We start from the raw sequence: 20,378 nt of genomic DNA on the forward strand, positions 1-20,378 counted from the left end.
ACAAGCATGTGACAGCACAAATACATTATGAAAAATGAGGAGGCTAGATGCAAAAAAGAAAAGAACAACAAACACCAAAAAAACCCACAACAGTGGAGTTAGACTTAAAGTTCAAAAGCCCCAGTGCCGGGCCCTGCTAAATCTCTAATCAGGTCAGCCTGATAAGGTAGTTGGATGATAAGACCTTTGCTCCTTCTCTGTAATCAAAAGCATTCTTAGCTTTTAAGGGGCCTCACTGGCTGATTTGCGGTGGAGTTTTCAAGAACAAAAGACTCATCCTTTTCACTAGCAAGAAAAAAAAAAGATGATGCTGTCTAATTTGAGGATCCTGTTGAACAATGCAGCTCCTAGACATGGTCACCATTTCATGGTTCGAAATTTTCGGTAAGTGGTAATGATTTGTTTCAGATTTAGGAAGCATGATGATAAATGAATTTACTTTCTGCAGAGGAGTGTAAGCCCCCAAGAACCTTGTTCTGCAGACTATAGTGTCATGATCACCTCTTATATGAGAAAACTGTCGGTAATTCCAGGTGAGCTTTCATTTCTCAGTCCTTCTGTAATCAGATTTTACCGTGTGCACTGTGGTTGGAGAAGGTAACTAACCATGGCAGGTACAACAGACTAAATGTTCTTGACATCTTCCATTTATGTACATTTGAAACAAGTAACTTGCTGTAGGAAATTAGAGGTAGTAATTTACACAGGGCCTTCAGATTGTATTTGGGCTTGCTAGAAAACAACCTAGGGTGTCAGAATGAATCAATTCCTTAAAAAAAGACTCCAAATAGCAAATAAATATTTACAAAGCTGCTAAAAAAAAGAGCTTTTAATGTAATGAGTATAACAGTTCTTTTGATAAATATGAAATGCAAATTGGAAATTAATTTCTGAAATTGTTGATGGTCTATGCAAAGGAGTCTGTGTAAAATGGCTTCAATATAAAAGTTAACTTCCTACTCTGAGGTTGAAATTGGCATGGAGTATGTCAGTGGGGAAGAGGACCAGAGGGGATGAGTGAGCTGGATAAGTGAAGTATTTAGGTACAGACATTGTCACCTGAAAACTTCAAGAGTAGTTACATGTTAAAACTTAAACTAACTTCAGTCTCATTCCCCAACATCCTAAAGGAAGATTCTAGTCTGAAAATGTCTTCCACTATTAGAATATGGATATGTGACTGTAACCCTGGGCTTCTTTTCTCTGGATCATCTGAAGCCCTAGGTTCACTTAAATCCACCATTAATACCACTTCTTTGGTGAATGTAAGCTTCTCAGAAGCCAAATAACACTGTAAATGATATTTTAATTATGCCCATAGTATTAGCCTAGAGTGAGACTTCTGAGCTATAGAATAATGCAGTAATAGGTTCTCTATTGTATAGATAAGGGAAATCAAGCCCATGGAGTTTATAGGGCTTACCAATTTGGACCCTATAATCTAAGAATCTAGAGAAAAAAAATCAGGTTTTGAAGTCTGAAGAAGTAGATTATAGGCCTGGTATTACTGCTAACTGGCCATATGACTTTGAACAGGTCACTAAACTTTTCTGCTATGTTGCTTTGTTGTAAAGTGGGAAAACAGAGAATATTTGCTCTACCTACATTACCGGCTGGTTCAAAATTCACCCAACATTCGTTGAGCACTTATTTTGTGCCAGCCCCTACACAAGATGTTGGAGATAAAATAATAAGTTAAACAAATGCTTCATTCCAGCCACAGGAAGCCACAGTCTACTGATAATGAATGAGATAATGTGATTAAAACCTGTAAAGTAACAGAATAAGGTTCATTGTTGATCTTATTTCATTCCACCGAGTTTCTACAGCTAAAAGGATGATTCCTTTGGGTGTGGGTGGCTCACGCCTATAATCCTAGCTACTCTGGAGGTGAGATCTGAGGATCATAGTTCAAAGCCAGCCTGGTCAGGAAAGTCTGTGTGATCTTATCTCTAATTAACCACCAGAAAACTGGAATTGGCACTGTGGTTCAAGTGGTAGAGCACTCACCTTGTCCTGAAGAGCTTAGGGACAGTGCCCAGGCCCAGAGTTCAAGACCCACAACTGATAAAAAAAAAAAAAAAAAAGATGATACCATTTTATTCCATACTTTTTTTTGGGGGGGAGGGGGGTCCGGTCATGGGGCCTGAACTCTGGGCTTGGGTGCTGTCCCTCAGCTCTTCAGCTCAAGGCTAGTGCTCTATCACTTGAGCCACAGCACCACTTCCAGCTCATTTCTTTTTGCTTATGTGATGCTGAGGAATCGAACCCAGGGCCTCATGCATGCAAGGCAAGCGCTCTACCACTGAGCCACCTACCCAGCCCTCTCGATTTTTTTTAAAATATTTTTTTTAAGGGTCCAGTCGTGGGGCCTGAACTCTGGGCCTGGGCGCTGTCCCTCAGCTCTTCAGCTCAAGGCTAGTGCTCTACTACTTGAGCCACAGCGCTACTTCCGGCTTTTTTTTCTTTTTTGCTTATGTGGTGCTGAGGAATCGAACCCAGGGCCTCATGCATGCAAGGCAAACACTCTACCACTGAGCCACCTTCCCAGCCCCTATTCCATACTTTTTTAGCAGAAAATTTGCTGAGTTGAAAAAGCTTGAACGAATACTAACTAATCAAAGCTTCAAATTTACAAAATTCTTAGAAAGTTATAGTGATGTGTGATTTTTTTTCAATTTTTGCATGTTAAAATTTGCAAGATGGGGCTGGGAAGGTGGCTCAGTGGTAGAGTGCTTGCCTTGCATGCATGAGGCCCTGGGTTTGATTCCTCAGTACCATATAAGCAGAAAAAGCCAGAATTGGTGTTGTGGCTCAAGCAGTAGAGTACTACTAGCCTCAAGCTGAAGAGCTCCGGGACAGCGTCCAGGCCTAGAGTTTAGCCCCAAGACCGACAAAAAAAAATTGCAAGTAACACCTCTTCCAAACAGTTAGTGTATTAATATTTTCTGGTCTATATAGATAAAGAAATATAGCCAGATGATTTCTAAAACTCCTGATTAGCTATTTCTCACAGTGAATGGAGATTGAAGCAAAATACAGTAAATTAGCGCAGACCTATGCTTACTATTTGAAAATATGAAAGCCTGTAGTCACTCCTATAATAAGAAATTCAATAGTGTGTCTCTATAGAAGAATAAAGGAACGTCTTCTTTGTGGACTTGATGGAATTGAAAAGGGCCCTGTTGATTAGTAAAACACACCTTTGTCTGTATTTCTGAAGGTGTTTCCAGACATTAACTAAGGGGGAAGACCCCTTTGAATATGAATTCGGAGCAGCACCATTGTATATGCTGGAGACAGACTAGAATCATTCCCCCCACCCCTCTCTCTCTTTCTAACCCCCTTTATTCCTACCCCTCCTGGTTCCCCTGGTGTACTTAAAACCTGTGAAATTGTGAGCCAAGACAAGCATTTCTTCCCTTAAGTTGTTTACGTCAGTGTTTTGTCAGTGACACAAAAGTAACTAACACATTGAAATACTTTTGTCATGATGTTCTCAGGTAGTATGTGTATTTTTCTTTCCTACTGTGTTATTTAAACACATAACCTGCCAGGGAGGCAAACTCAAAATTGCTGATCTTTAATACCACTTCAAAGACAAGGAAAAGTATCCTGTCAATTTGATGTTGCATTTTTATTCTGATTTTCAGCCTTCCCCTATGATTTCTTTTCCTTGTTTTCATCTTTTGAGGAACATGGAAGGTCCTCATACAACATACTATGTGAGTTTACCAATAGAAAATGAAATGAAATAAATAGGGCTTGGCAGTACCCCAAAACTGAGATTGCACAGTTTGCTAGGCATGCACTCTACCACTGAGCCACCTTCCCAGCCCGAGATTGCACAGTTTGGAACTGAGCAGTCATGTTGCAATGGACATGATGAAATAACAGCTAAAGTGAGACTGAAGTCATCCATATAAGATTCCAGGATCAATCATTTTTAGTCAATTAATTTCTTTTTTTTTTCTTTTATTCTTTTTCTTTTTAACAAAATCAATAGGATCAGACACCACGACTGGTGCAAACACCCAATTTTTAGACATTCTATCTCACAAACAGGGCTCTGGAGCCCATCTGTTTGGATAATAGTGTCTTATGATTTGTTGTCTATTAGGGAAACCACTTAGAGCTTTTAAAGAAGCCACTAAAAAATCATTTTCTTTATCAGCGAAGACCAATTTGTAAGTGCAGTTCAATTTCATCTCACAAATAGGAATTTCTTCAGAGAGTATTGAGCTAAGCCACCCAATTCTATGGAGGTTATGGATTGGAGCCAGAGGTGACTGGTTTTCTGGTATTTCATTCCAGACTTCTATAAGGACTCATAGCTCATTATTTTTCCTTCCATCTTCGTTCCCTATAAGTCCATCCACACACATGGATACACAGATGAAGTGATTACAGGCCATCCATGCTTTTGCATAGAAGAAAGAAAACCGTGCTTTTTAATTTATTATTATTAAGGTGTTAACCAGAGGGGCTACTATTTCATAAGCCAAGTAATGAGAGCATTTCTTTTTTTGGACAATGTTACCCCTTCCTTTACTTTCCCCCAGTTTCCCCCTCCCATTACTGCCCACAAGTTATATAGGTCATTTTCCATGTAGTGTATACATGAAATACACAGCTTGATTGCCTTTGTTCATCCTTTCTCCCTCCCTTTCTGCACCCTACCCTAATGGTGCCTTTTGATTAGTCACATTTTATGTCAAAACTTAAAATGAATGCCTTTTAGAAGCATACATCTTTAACAATTTTAGAAAACCATACTAGGCTTAGGACCAAGACTGGAATGTGGACATGATGTTTCCTTTGGCTAACCCGAAATATGTGTGTGTGTGTGTGTGTGTGTGTGTGTGTGTGTGTACTTTAAAAGTAATTTAATGATTAACTAAAAAGAAGCCACAGATTTTCAGTCTCAGGCTTTTAAGAATAGGTCTGTACAAATTTAGCTTTCATCTGAATTCTTCAGTTTTCAGAAGAGTAGTTTCATAATTTTAGAATATTGGCAATCTAAAATATCTTAGGAAAAAAAATCACTCTTTCTCAGTACTAATTTATACTAAACATGGGCATGTGGCAATAGCAAGGAGGGTTACAAGAAAAAAATTGTGAGATATTATTACAACCTGGTGGTGGTGGTGGCTCATGCCTGTCATACTAACTAGTGATGATGAGGCTGAGACCTACAGGAACACAGTTTCAAGCCAACCTGGGCAGAAAAGTCCATGACTCTATCTCTAAAATAACCAGCAATAACCTGGACTGGAAGTTTGGCTCAAGTGGTACAATAACAGCTGTGAGCTAGCAAAATACATGAGAGCCCAAGGCCCTAAGTTCAAGCCACAGTACTGTCCTGCTAATAAATAATAAAGCAAATGGAAAATACTTATGAGTTTCTCAAATAAATGAAATCAGTTAAAAGTTTTTGTGAAAATAGAGCTCTCCCTTGCATGTTTTCTAATATACCTATCTGAGAAGGAAAGCCAAGGGATGGGATTAAAGTTGCCATTGAAAATTCAGAAATCTTGTGTTTCTGAACTTCCTGAGTGCTATGAAACACAAAAACCATGGTGAATCACTGATTTCATTTACTGAGGCCGGTAATGGCTAATGACCTTGGCAAAGTCACAGCTTTTTCCTGTAACTGGGCTAAACTAGAACTGTAGTTCAGCTACTTAAATCATCAGATCTTTTCATTGTGCTATTTTGATTGCTTTAATCCCTCCAACTTGATCAGGTTGGCCAATCTACCCTTGTCCAATATCCATTTTAGGTATATTGAAAATGTCAATAAAGAAAAAAAGTAGGAAAATGTGCCCTCTCACATTAATACAAGGCTAAAAAACCCCCATCAAAGTCTAAGTCATAAGGCCCATTGGGCCTCCTATGTACCTCCAGAAGCTAAAGTCTTTATATCAAATTCTCCACAGGAATCAGAATATCATTTAAAGCTGAATTATTTTCCTACTCCAGCAAAGTCAGTTTCTGATCACATTTTACTTGAATCAAGCCCTTTCTCACCCAACAAAATACCAGAGAACACATCCAAATTTTCTCTGTCCCCCAATTTACCAGTTTTGGAAACAAAGACTCTAACAATGGAAGACTTCATTCTGCAAATAGTTCATATACTAGAGCTTTACCACCTGAGTCACAGCACCACTTCTGGTTTTCTGGTGGGTTATTGGAGATAAGAGTCTCATGAGGAACTGACACTGTAGCTCAAGTAGTAGAGAGCTCCTCTGGAGCTGAAGAGCTCAGGGACAGTGCCCAGGCTCAGAGCTCAAGCCCCATTACTGACAAAAAAAAAAAAAAAGTCTCACGGACTTTCCTGCCCAGGCTGGCTTTGAACCATGATCTTCAGATCTGAGCCTCCTGAGTAGCTAGGATTACAGGCGTGAACCACCGGCATGCGGTACACTTTTATTTTCTAACTGCGAATATATTTGGGTAAAGCTAAGACAAGTATCTATTATTGTCTTGGCTTAGTTTCTTAGCATTTAGTTGATTTGGGGTTAAGAAACTTCTGTAGTTCTGTTTTGTTTTTAGGAATACAATTATTGTAAGGAACAAATCCTACCTTTTTCAAAGACTCTAATCAGACTGCAAATGACAGTTTTAATCTTTATTCTATTTTATTGATTGACACAATATTTGGATATATGAGGGTAGGGCATGACGTTTTCATTTATGCATATATTGGTAGTGATCAACTCAGGGTAATTAGCATATCCATCACCTTGACATTCTTGATGGAAAATCTATAGGTGATTCCCATTGTGTCCCCAATATTATATCCTCTCTATTATGTGTGAACTCAAGAATGATAATGTGGTTTGCAAGGTGAGTTGTTTACTTCTGGTTTATTTCTTGTATGCAAGAACACAAATACTTTGTGGGAATGATAAAGTAGTGACTTAAGCTGGGGTCTAGTGCTCATAAGCCAGAGAGAGCCATCTGCCTCCTATTGATGCATGCTTTATAACTAGCTGCTATACCTGGCTGATTTGAGTGTATGGGTTTATCACCCAAAAGCAAAACAGTGCTTGTTGAAAATAGGAAAATATAAAGAAGCTTGTGTCAGAGGCATTTTAGCATGGTCCAGTTGTGGGTCTCTTTTACTTCTCTAATTTTTATGTAGCTTAGAAAAGAGATGTGACAGCTTCATTTTGTAGCCAAGGGGAGGTCTAGGAGAAGCTAATAAACAGGATAGAAATTTAAGCTAGAACCATTGTGTTTGCTTTCCTTCCAGTGATAAATTTCCTTAATTAGTTCTCGATATCTATGACAATCAACTCTCCCCCCACCCCCAGTTAACATTTCCTGCTCCACCTCCTGGACAGAAATCAGAAAGGTGGTGGCTGCTCTAATTATTTTTTTGCGGTATAAACAGCATGATCCCCATCATCAACAGAAGTTTATTTAAAAAATCTTTTCTAGTTAATTACTCCAGCCCTCGTATACTTGTATGTCATCATTTATGGTATCTCTCTCAATATGTTTTGTTTCCAAGAATCCTGGGGACTAATTTGTCCAAGAGACTAATGGATTATTATTCCTATAATTCAGATTCATTCCTCATGGTTCTATAGTATCCCGATTTCCCAATGAGACAACCCAACACTCGGTCAATTAGGCCAGGAGATTTTATTGCTGCCCTTTACTATACCAAGACAGTGAAGAACAGCAATAAAGTCCAATAAAGCAGGGTATTTAAAGGCAAGATCCATGGGGGAGGGGGGTACCACTCTCAGGTAGCCAGTGATAATTTCCAAAGAAGCAAGTTACAGAAGCACAACTAGCAGTTAGTGATTACAAAATGGCGATTATAATTCCAGTCATTCCAATAACCAAGGCCCATAAGTTACAAGGCAAAGTCCTTATCCCAAATCTTCCCATCAAAGAAGCAAGTTAGTGAAATAGCAATTACAGTCTCTATATGCAAAGTAGTAATTACTCGAAGCAAAACCCACATTCCAAATTTCACAAAATCAAACCACTTTCCAGGGTTTTTGTGTGTGTGTGTGGGGGGGGGGGCTCTTTCACTGTTATTTACTGATTTCCAGTAACCTGGTGTTTAACTCACCAATTTACTTCAAGCCTTTATCTTTGGAACTTTTCCTTTTAATGACTATCCTGGAGTTGTTCTCTACAGAGAGATCCCGCCTTTCAAGTTTGGCCCTGTTCTTACTCACTTTGCAAATTTCAGTAAATGCCAGGCCTCAGTTTGTTCTATTCCTAGGGTCTGTACTTATGTTTCTCAGGTTACCTGGGACTTGTTTGTCCCAATTAAATTTCATTTTTCTTGGTCTAATTAATACTCTATTTAACTTGGTTCTAACAGTTCTGCAGTCACATACTGGTCTCACTTGATTAGTTTTGCTGCTTTTCTAGGTTTTATTACTGGAGATATAATAGAGCCAGGGTCATTGTACTGTTATTTCCTGAATATATATTGAAGTAAGGAGGTCAGGTCTGGTAGGGGCCATATTGGCCGCATGGTTGATGGTGATAGGGTGTGGCACCTTGTCTTCATTTTGGGGAAGGAAAACGCCCCCCCCCCAGGTGATGGGCGTGCCCAGAACCCTGGAGGTAGGGGTGGGCACTTGGCTGATAGGTTACTGAATCTATCAGTCCAGTACCTGGGACTGGGAATTTCCTGCGGATCTGCCCCCTGCTCCGACCCTATTTAGGCCCAGACTAGACCAGCCACCATTTCCCCAAGCCACGTGTGTGTCCGTGTTCATCTCTGGCCTCCTGTCTTCTGGCTCATCTCCGGACATCATGGCGTCCCAAGTCAGCTCTCCATCGGAGCTGAATTGGCTTTGTTGGTATTGTTTTTGTTCTTTCCTTCTCTCTAGCCTGTTTCCTAGCTGTAGTTATGTGTATTTGGGGGCCGCAAGCGTTTATAACAACTGGCTGCTTGCAGCCTGCTAACTGTATAATAGAGACTCCAATATTCCATATTCCAAAATATGGCTTCTGGGGGCTGGGAAGGTGGCTCAGTGGTAGAGCGCTTGCCTTGCATGCCTGAGGTTCGATTCCTCAGCACCACATAAGCAAAAAGAAAAAAGCCAGAAGTGGCGCTGTGGCTCAAGTGGTAGAGCACTTGCCTTGAGCTGAAGAGCTGAGGGACAGCGCCCAGGCCCAGAGTTCAAGCCCCACGACCGGACTCCCCCCCCAAAAAAAAATATGGCTTCTGGAATGATTCAGCTTACAACAATATTACTCATTCTTTCCAGTAGAGCAAATGCTTTACCCGAGTTGTTGGGACCTACGAGGGTTTCAGATTTAGCAAAGTAAATCAATTTAGTTTATTATTATAATATGATGTACAGAGGAATTACAATCACATGAGTCGGGTAGTGAGTGCATTTCCTTCCATACAATGTCTTCTGTTCTCTCACTCTATCTGAGCTCCACCATCTTGTCTCCCCCCACAAATTGTATAGTTCACTTTTTGGGGGGAGATTTTAGATGCTGAGAGCTAGAGTTCTCTAGCTCTGGGCAAGCACTCTACCACTGAACCACCTTCCCAGCCCTTGTATAGTTCACTTTTATCAATGTCCAGTGAGCTCCAGTGCTGCACGTTTTCACCCTTTTTCCCTTGAGTTCTGTACCCTCCCCCTAATCCTCCCAAGTCCATGACTCTTATGCCTTGGGTTCAGTCTGGAGACTAAGCTTTTGTGGACGTCTCAACTCAAGTCTAAGCTTGAGTTCTAGACGAAAGATAGGTCTTAGGGCTGGGAAGTGGCTTAGTGGTAGAGTGCTTGCTTAGCATGCACGAAGCCCTGGGTTTGATTCCTCAGCACCACATAAACAGAAAAAATCTGGAATTGGCCTTGTGGCTCAAGTGTTAGAGGACTAGCCTTGAGCAAAAGAAGGTCAGGGACAGTGCCAGGCCCTAAGTTAAAGTCCCAGAGCTGGCAAAAAAAAAGTCTTAAAATTAGTTCATGAATTCTTTTTCCTGTTGCAGATGGATGGATGTAAGCTCAGTGGCTGTAGTTGTGATTTCCAAATTCTTTGAAATGTAGTAAGTGGGTATTTGCAGCAAGTATTCGTCTTTTTTTTTTTTTTGGTCGGTTGTGGGGCTTGAACTCTGGGCCTGGGCGCTCTCCCTCAGCTCTTCAGCTCAAGGCTAGCGCTCTACCACTTGAGCCACAGCGCCACTTCCGGTTTTCTGGTGGTTTATTGGAGATAGGAGTCTCACGGTCTTTCCTGCCCAGGCTGGCTTTGAACCACGATCCTCAGATCTCAGCCTCCTGAGTAGCTAGGATTACAGGCGTGAGCCACCAGCGCCCGGCTAAGTATTCGTCTTTTAAAGTAATTGTTGTGTTGTCAAAAGTTTATCTTCTACAATGATACAGTGCTTAGATTTTATTCCAGAAGAAAAATTCTTTTCTAAATTATCCAAGATGTAAATTGATAGAGTTTACTTGAACTCAGGGCCTGGGCACTGTCCCTGAGCTTCTTTTGCTCAAGGCTGGCACTCTACGACTTGAGCCACAGTGCCACTTTCTGCTTTCTTTGTTTATGTGGTACTGAAGAATCGAACTCAGAGCTTCATGCATGCTAGTCAAGCACTGTACCACTAAGCCACATTCCCAGCCTCAAGTGTTTACTTTTCAACCATACCATTACTTGTATATTCCAAGTGTTACTCAATGTCATGAATTAATATTATCAGAAGCAAATACATCCCAAATTCTCATGTAAATTCAAATTTCCTACCTAAAATGTCATGTATACATTACCAAATGGGTGATTGCTATGAGTAAGATAGAGAAAATTTAAGTCTACGTAAAGAACTGCTGTAAGACATTCTCCATGATGATGGAATTTGTCAAAGGACCCCAAGTGTTTGAATTTCAAACACTTAACACTGATGTTAGATAGCTAGAAATGTTAGATAGCTAGAACAGAAGAAGACTATGTCTTGGCTCTTAACAACTCCCTTTCCTCTGGCCTCATCTTAAGGACCCCAAGGCAAGGAAACAGGAAATAGCTCATGGCTCCTTTATTTCCCATATAAGTAGCCAGTTTGAATTAAGTATGAGCTGGGAGAGTAAATGAGTCAACTTACAGTAAATATTCTTTTACAAAAAAGAATCATTGTTTTTATTTCACATGATTTTACTGTGACTGTAAAAAGAGCAAAGTCTTTTTAAATTTTTCTGCAAGTTGGAGAAGCTGTAGGGTTCATTGTATTTTTAACAAGGAACAACAAAAAGTTTGAAGGAGAGTAGAGGAAAAATTAAATGATTTTTCTGTTGTGCATTACGTGTTCTACTTGTATAGTCTAGTGATTTCAATAATAGTTGCTACAGTTTATCGAAGTTATACGCCAGACACTGTCTACCTCATGTGTTTTAAATATTTCATCTTTACAATGATGCTATGATTATTCATTTTCTTGGTGAGAAATTTAGATGCAGAGAGAAAGAAGTAAAGTAACTTGTCTGAGGTTTTATGGCAACTAAGTGACATAGCCATTCATAGGGCTACTTCAAGTGAATCAGAATTCAATTTAATTGCACAAATTGTATCTCAAACATTTCAAAATTCTGGCTATGTAAAAGGTAAATCATAGCCCAGTGTGTTTCAATGTATAAACAACATAGAGACATCTGAGGCTGTTAGTGATTTGCTATGTTTTCTTTCAAGAATATTGCAAGAAACCAGCATACAGTATGTGTTTCCTTAAATTCCCATTTCTCTTTCATCCCGTTTTGTAGGTGTGGGAAGGCACTACAAAATGAAGTCCAATTGAAGGGTCGTGACCTCCTCACTCTAAAGGACTTCACAGGAGAAGAAATTAAATATCTGCTATGGCTATCTGCCGATCTGAAATTTAGGATAAAACAGAAAGGAGAAGTATGTTACATTTTGTCTTTACCTTCTATTACTACCTGTCAGCCTTTTCCAGAGGCAGTATTTCCCAAGAAAAAGGAAATATATTAAAATTCCTACACAGTAGCTATGTAATGAAACCTCACAGTCAAGATAATTGATTATCGTTGAATGGACAGGCATATAAAAAAGCATAAAAATCAGTCATTCTGTGACAAGTCATTGCACTTCCTTCATGTGGAATGTTAAAATTCATTATTAACGAGATCAAAACCGAAGGAATCATTTGTCTGGAAAGATTTTCTTTTTATATACCCCTTCTTTGTATATTTTCTATCAAGCTAAAAAATAAGGATGATAAATTTTTTTCCCAGTAAATTTTAGTTCTGGGTGCATATCAGATATAGGATCATTAGAATAATACAACAATTCACAGTGATATGGTGCTTAAAAAAACATTCAGATTAGCAAAGGAACAATAAAATGGTTGCCAATGAGGGGAAGAAATGTGATATGGTGCTTAGCTGTAAGCATTATTCTGCATTTTGAGCAATTTATGCTTGAAACAGGCTTAATTAATGCAGCAGCTTCATTTAGACCACTTAATTGTGAAAGCAGTTTTATCTTCCAAGTGTGATCAAATACTTTTCAAAGAATGGATTCCAGTTTGAGAATATTTGACACAGCCTTGATTTCCTTATCTAGTTGGCTAGGTTCTCAAGTTCCAAAGAACAGATGGACAGACGCTGTAATCCTATTGAACAACTGAAATGAGAAAGACGTCTCCCTAGATTACATTCTATAAGGTTAGCTGGCAGGAGAACAGAACACCTTCCATCAAGAAGTCCACCAAGGGGCTGGGAAGGTGGTCAGTGGTAGAGTACTTGCTTTGTGAGGCCCTGGATTTGATTCCTCAGCACCTTGGAATTAGCGCTGTGGTTCAAGTGTGAGAGGGCTAGCCTTGAGGAACAGACACTCAGGGAATTCAGGGAGAATGCCCAGGCCTAGAATTCAGGCCCCATGACCAACCAAAAAAAAAAAAAGTCCACCAAGAGAAAGGAGGAAGAACCTTACCCACCCAGACTCGCATGGTTTTTATATCATTTCCAGAAATAAAGCTTTTGTACTTTTCCCCATGAGAATGTACGAAGGATGTGAAGCTGTAGTACTGAGGCTTTATCACTGACTTAAGTAGGAATCTTGTCCCATGTCAACAAACTAGCATGCTTCTAGCTGAGAAAACACCTCTGAGCCACACAACTTCAAACCATTGAAAATTGAATTAAGGACTTCATTGCAGTTCAATGAGATAATGGTTCTAGTGTGAACTATTCTGCTTTAGAATGGAATAAGCGCCCAGATTGACCCTGGAATAATTAATATTACTTACTAATTACGTGTCAATAAGCTGTGAGAATTACTGTTCCATTTCCGCATTTATATTGAACATGACAAAAAACTTTTTGGCAATTACTGGGGCTTGAACTCAGGAACTTGTGATTGCTAGGCAGTACTCTCCCATTTGAGCCATGCCCCTATCCCTTTTTGCTTCTAGTTGTTTTTCAAGTATGATCTTGTGTGTTTTTACTGGCCTGGACAAGATTTTCCTATTTATACCTTCTGCATAGCTGGTATGACAGATCCACATCATTGTGTGCACCATTTTTTGTTGAGCTGGAGGTCTCACTAATTTTTTGTCTGGACTGGCCTCAAACTGCAGTAGTCCTGATATCCTCCTTACAAGATACCGGGATTAAATTTACTTTCTTTGGCAGAACTGACATTTGAACTTAAGTCCTCATACTTGCTATGCAGATGCTGATCCTCCAGCCCTTTGTGTTCTGGTTATTTTTGAGATAGGGTCTCAGTTTCTTCCTGAATGAATTCCTGGACCATGATCCTTCTTTTCACTGTCAACTGAGATGACAGTGTCACACCATACTCAGCTTCTTCCATTGAAATAGCATCTTATAGACTTCCTGTGCTAGCCTTCAAGGGTGATCCTCTTGAGCCTCCCAAGTAGCTAGAATTATAGGCATGAGCCACCAATACCCAGATTTAAATTAACTTTAAAAATAATATTGTAAGCCCTTAATTTAGAAACAGTGAAGCCAGTCCCGGGGCTTTAACTCAGGGTCTGGGCACTATCTCTGAGTTTCTTTTGCTCAAAGCTAGCATTGTACCACTTGAGCTACATCACCACTTCTGGCTTTTTCTGTTAATTATAACTGAGGAATCAAACCCAGGACTTCATGCATCTAAGGCAAGCACTCTATCACTAAGCCATATTCCCAGCCCCAGAAGCAGTGATTTATTAGTGTACATTTTCTATAAAGAATGTTTTTTGAAACAGATGTTGCTATTGGATATATAGTATATTTTTCATTTTAACTTAGTTTTGTGCTTAATTTTCAGTATTTGCCTTTGTTGCAAGGAAAGTCCTTAGGCATGATTTTTGAGAAAAGAAGCACTCGAACAAGACTATCCACAGAAACAGGTGAGTAGTTTGAAGAAAGTAATAAGAAATAAAAGAGGGAGAATTGTGAGAAAAACTTTATTTTTGGGTCCGGTCGTGGGGCCTGAACTCTAGGTCTGGGCACTGTCCCTCAGCTCTTCAGCTCAAGGCTAGCGCTCTACCACTTGAGCCACAATGCTACTTCCAGCTTTTTTCTTTTTTGCTTTTGTGGTGCTGAGGAATCGAACCCAGGGCCTCAATGCATGCAAGGCAAGCGCTCTACCACTGAGCCCCCTTCCCAGCCCTGAGAGAAACTTTTCTATCAAAGTATGTTGCTCAGAGTTCAGGCCCCACAACTGACAAAAACAAAAACAACAAAAAAGAAAAAACAAAGCAAAGTATGTTGCGTAGCCGGGTGCCAGCTCATGCTTGTTTTCTTTTTCTTTTTTTTTTTTTTTTTTGGTCGGTCGTGGGACTTGAACTCTTGGCCTGGGTGCTGTCCCTGCACTCTTCAGCTCAAAGTGAGCTCTCTACTGTTTGAGCCACAGCGCTGCTTCCGGTTTTCTAGTGGTTTATTGGAGATAAGAGTCTCCCGGATGTTCCTGCCTGGGCTGGCTTTGAACCTTGATCCTCAGATCTCAGCCTCCTGAGTAGCTAGGATTACAGGCGTGAGCCACGGGCACCTGGCCCAGCTCTTGGCTTGTAATCCTAGATATTCAAGAGGCTGAGATCTCAGGATCACAGTTCAAATCCAGCCTGGGCAGGAAAGTCCTCATGAGACTCTTAGCTCCAATTAACCACTCAAACTGAAGTGGTTCAGTGATTCAAGTGGTAGAGCATTAACCTTGTGCACAAAAGCTCAGGGACAGCACCCAGGACCTCACTTTTAGCCTGGCTTGTCCTAAAAATATAGGTGAGTCCACTGTCAGACTCACACTCAATGTTGAAGAAGCAGGGTGAGGATTTAGGAGAGTACAGTGGTGGGGAGATTGTCTGTTGAACAACCACAGAGTAAATACTTTCACTGGAAGCAGTAGTGTAAGCTAGTTACAATTCTCATAAAAGCTATAAACAAGGGGTGGGGCAGTAAGTAGTGACTCAGATCTATAATCCTAGCTACTCAGTAGGCTGAGTTCTGAGGACTGCAGTTCAAAGCCAGCTGGTACAGGAAAGTTCATGAAAACTCTTGTCTCTAATTAGCCACCAAAAAGCCAATAGTGGCACAGTGGCTCAAGTGGTAGAGTGCAAAAGCTCAGGGACAGCATCCACGCCCAAGGAGTTCAAGCCCCACAACCAGTGCAAAATGAAAAAAAAAAAGCTATAAGCAAGATGATTAGCTTTATCTATGGAAATCCCATGAAGACTTGAATAAAAGCCCCACTTAGCTCTTCATGATAAAAGCAAACTAGAAGTGAACACAAAATCTCAGGCCTCTAACTCTTTTTTTTTTTTGGTCCGATCATGGGGCCTGAACTCTGGGCCTGGGTGCTGTCCCTCAGCTCTTCAGCTCAAGGATAGCGCTCTACCACTTGAGCCACAGCGCCACTTCTGACTTTTTTCTTTTTGCTTATGTGGTGCTGAGGAATCAAACCCAGGGCCTCATGCATGCAAGGCAAGCGCTCTACCACTGAGCCACCTTCCCAGCCCTAGGCCTCTAACTTTTGTGAGTAAGAAATTTGTCTTAGTGGTGCTGTGGCTCAAGTGGTAGAGAGCTCGCCTTGAGCCGAAGAGCTCAGGGACAGTGCACAGGCCAAGAGTTCAAGGCCCGTGACTGACAAAAAAAAAAAAAAAAAAAAAATATATATATATATATATATTTATTGCCGGCAGCTGATGATTCACGCCTGTAATCCTAGCTACTCCAGAGGCTGAGATCTGAGGATCTAGGTTCAAAACCAGCCGGGGGAGGAAAATCTGAGACTCTTAACTCCAATAAACTACCAGAAAACCGGAAGTGGTGCTGTGGCTCAAGTGGGAGCATGTGCGCCTTGAATTGAAGAGCTCAGCGACAAGTGGCCAGGCCCAGAGTTCAAGCCCCATGACCAACCAAAAAAAAAAAAGTGTGTCGTAATTTTTATAACCCATGAACTTTTTCTTGTGCTTCCTGATTCTGCTGGAGAGTGGAAACAATATTTGACACACCAGAGAGACAATTCTAAGTTGTTTTAGAGTTCACTTTGTCAAGGTTAGGTCTCCTTTTCCTCATAGTCATGGTTAAATCTTAGAGAATATCTAACTGTATAGCTATCTAAGTATCAGATATATATAGTCCTTGAATATTATTAGGATATCATCATCAAATGTCCACTTTGGATTCTGCTTGTATTTCTGTATTTCCATTGGATCTTAAATTTTTTTTTATTCTGATCACAAGACCTGAGACATCTCTTGGTTTAGTTCCCTCAACCTTTTCATAGCTCTCTATTCCACATTGGGTACAGAAATACTGCAAAGCCATTTTTACTGTGCCTTCAAGTGGAATGTCAAGGAACTCTAGAACATTTGTTCCTTTCTAGAACTCTGTCTTAAGGAGTAAGAGATTGATGCTCTCCATTCTAGGATTCCTCAGAAGAACACCATGAGGTTTTTCTCATCATGCTCCCTACCCTTTGGAAGTTAGTCTAGAACACACAACAGGGTTATTTATTTATTTATTATTTTTATTTTTGGTCAGTTGTGGGGCCTGAACTCTGAGCCTGGGCACTGTCCCTCAGCTCTTTCAAGGCCAGTACTCTACCACTGGAGCCACAGCGCCATTTCCAGGTTTTTTCTGCTTATGTGGTGCTGAGGAATCGAACCCAGGGCCTCATGGATGCAAGGGAAGCACTCTACCACTGAGCCACCTTTCCAGCCCAACACACAACAGGTTTAGTGTCAAACAAAGCTCCTTCAGTTTTATTTCTTTGGTTTCTTCCCACTCTCCTTGCTTCCCTTCTATCTAGATCATAGTATTAGAATGCAGGTGATAAAACAGGAGAAAAAATGGACTCATGTTCTTCCAAACCTATTGTTTTGTCTAGAATCCTAGACAGCTGAAACTCAAATTTTCTTACTTTTCTCAAGCTATTATCACTGAAATGAGTTTCAAAAAGTCTATTTTGACACTTATAAGCCACAAATTGCCTTTCTTCTTTCTCTCTATGTTTCTGCTCTATCAGATCCCCCTTGAATCAATAATATAACTTCCCCAAAGGACAAATCATACAAACCTGTGAAGGAAGTACCACAAACAAAAATATATTGGATTATTCAAATTGTCCTGCCTTCCAATCCTCAATTTTCTAGGTCTTAGAAGCAAACAAGTACTGTATTGCAAGCAATTATTGCCCTGTAATAATCAATAGTGAAATTGATCAAGTAGATAACAAAAATGAAGTTTAGGGATTTAAACAAATTACTGATTTCACTCAATTGACACAAATGGCGCTGAGATTCAGATCTCAAGTTCACTATTCATATTAATGCATTCCCTTTACTCCTTGAAAGAAGGAGGCAGGAATAGTGGAAATAGTGTTGCCTAATCATAAAAGCTTTAGGAAGAGGACAAATAAGTACATTTGCTCTTTGAAGATGGCTTATATAAGTGATCATTTTTGTCATCTGACCTACAGAAAAATAAAAAATAAAGCATTCAGAAAATCCTTAAATTTTGCTCCTTTGCAACACTGCATGTATATGAGCTGGGTTTTACACACACACACACACACACACACACACACACACACACACACACACACACACACACACATACACACACACACACACACACACACACCTGTGCCCACACACACACACACACCTGTGCCAAATGCTCTTCATTTTTATGCATTTTCTCCCTTAAAGCTCATGACCACTGAGAAAAAGAGATCTAAGCAGATTCAAGAAATGGCCCACAAACACAAAGCTAGTATATGGCAGTCTCAGGATTTTTTCCTATTATTTTTCCTATTATTAAGTGTATTCTTAATATCTAATTTAAAGCATGTAATGGTCACATTTTATTTGAGTGAAATTGCTTCTACTCATGGTATTAAGCATTTTGTCAAATGATGATTTTTCTCTAAATAAGTGTTCTGAAACCTGCACAAAATTGCAAACCATAACAAGTCAAGAAGAAAGGAATCTTTGGCTCTTAAATCTTAAGGTTCGCAGAGTATTTGGTATTATCCTGTATGAGTACCTGTGGATCTAATGGCATAAGGCATGCTAATAAAGTCAGTAGCTGGAGAATTAGAGCAAGAAGCTGCCTTAAATGCTTACATAAGGTCCACCCTCATCAGAATCATGGCAGAACATTTCTTTGTATATATGTGAATCTTAATAGTTCTTCTTTGGTATAATTTCACCAGAGGTATAATCTTCATTGTTTAGAATTAAAATAGTGTAATCAACTGTCTTTCTGTCCCAGAATAATAGCAACCCCTGAGATAAGAGTGATCTCTTTTAAGATTCTTTGCACAGACTGAGATTCAGAGATTCAGCACTATTTTTCATGATCACAGGATATAATGCAAAATGCAAATTCTCCACCCATATACATTGTTTATGTAACATCTTTATTTAGATTTTCCATGCTTACTAGCAATAGAACTTGAGGCCTCTCACCTGAGCTATATCCCATTCTTTTTTTTTGTTTCTAAGTTTGTTTTTGAGATAGAGTCCTATCTTTTACTTGAGCTGACCTTGCACTGATTCTTCTTTCTAACCTCCTGAGTAACTGTAAATACAGAAGACATCATGCCCAGCTATAACACATTTAGTCATGTGTAACACAGTTTCAGAAAACTGCACAAATCACTAAATGTATATTAGCTCAATGAATTCTCATATTAACCATTGCATTTTTAATTAACACCCAGGTAGTGAAAAGAATGTTAGCAGCACCTAGAAGCCCTCATCTCCAACCTTGTTTTCTTTTTTATCTTTTTTTTTTTTTCGGTCGGTCATGGGACTTGAACTCAGCTTGGGTGCTGTCCCTGTGCTCTTCAGTTCAAGGTGAGCACTCTACCACATTTGAGCCACAGTGCCACAAATGGTTTTTCTAGTCGTTTATTGGAGATAAGAGTCTCATGGACTTTCGTGCCAGGGCTGGCTTTGAACTGTGATCCTTAGATCTTAGCCTCCTGAGTAGCTAGGATTACAGGCATGAGCCATCAATGCCTGGCTTCCAACCTTGTTTTCTCCTTCCAGTTGCTACTTCTCTCATCCAAGGGTAACCATTATCTGGGCTTCTAACGAAAGATTGCTTTCCAAACTTCATATAAATAGAATCATTCAGCATGTGCTATTTTGTGGCTGGCTTCTTTTGCTCAACATTATATTTGTAAGAGGTATTCATGTCACTGTGTGTAGGTCATTAATTCCTCATCCATTCTTCGTATGTCTTCCTGGAAAACCATGCAATTTTTCTGTGTCTACTATTGAATATTTTCTTTTTTTGTGTCTGATCATATTCTTTTATTGCAAGTTAATTGAACTGATAGATGGGGACATTTGTTAATCTCAGTAAATGTAGTAGCCGATAGGAAATTATGCAGGGCATTCCAAGAGAGGATTCTTTTCATTATTTAACAGTGGTATTTCAAGGTGAAATAGCAGTGAGTACTTTAGCAGGTGTTTCAAATTCATTATCTGTACAAAAATGTCAATATAAAAATTGTGATTGTATTTTGCAACTATGAAAGCCAAATACAGGGATGTTAATGACTATCTTACTTCTACCAGCAAGAGCCCTCAGATGTCTCACATTTAAAGTGAATGAATCATTTGAACCCTTTCTTCCAAAGCCAGAAGGAATCTGTGAGAAAAGGAAAAACAAAATGGTATTTGCTTTTATTGCCTCAAAGAGAAGTGGAGAAATTAACATAAATCTATCAGTCAAAAGTAAATGGTGTGGGATGGGAATGTGGCTTAGTGGTAGAGTGCTTGCCTAGCCTAAATGAAGCCCTGGGTTCAATTCCTAAATACCACATAAACAGAATAAAAAGCCAGAAGTGGCACTGTGGCTGATGTGATAGAGTGCTAGCCTTGAGCAAAAGAAACTCAGAGACAGTGCCCAGGCCCT

The 20,378-nt window shown here is 39.8% G+C and overlaps 1 protein-coding gene across 1 annotated transcript in view; it reads left to right on the plus strand.

Moving 5' to 3' along the window:
* The first annotated feature begins 303 nt into the window (after positions 1 to 303).
* Otc (ornithine transcarbamylase) overlaps positions 304 to 20,378 on the plus strand; it is a 59,530-nt gene continuing 39,455 nt past the window's right edge. The window contains exons 1-3 of the mRNA XM_042702446.1: positions 304 to 384; positions 11,745 to 11,883; positions 14,275 to 14,356. Of these exons, the coding sequence (XP_042558380.1) occupies positions 305 to 384; positions 11,745 to 11,883; positions 14,275 to 14,356 (301 nt within the window). The 5' untranslated portion in view covers position 304. The remainder of the gene's footprint in view (positions 385 to 11,744; positions 11,884 to 14,274; positions 14,357 to 20,378) is intronic.

This window comes from Dipodomys spectabilis, unplaced genomic scaffold (assembly GCF_019054845.1).
Source record: "Dipodomys spectabilis isolate Male_0828 unplaced genomic scaffold, ASM1905484v1 ptg000324l, whole genome shotgun sequence".
NCBI classification, from domain to species: Eukaryota; Metazoa; Chordata; class Mammalia; order Rodentia; family Heteromyidae; genus Dipodomys; species Dipodomys spectabilis.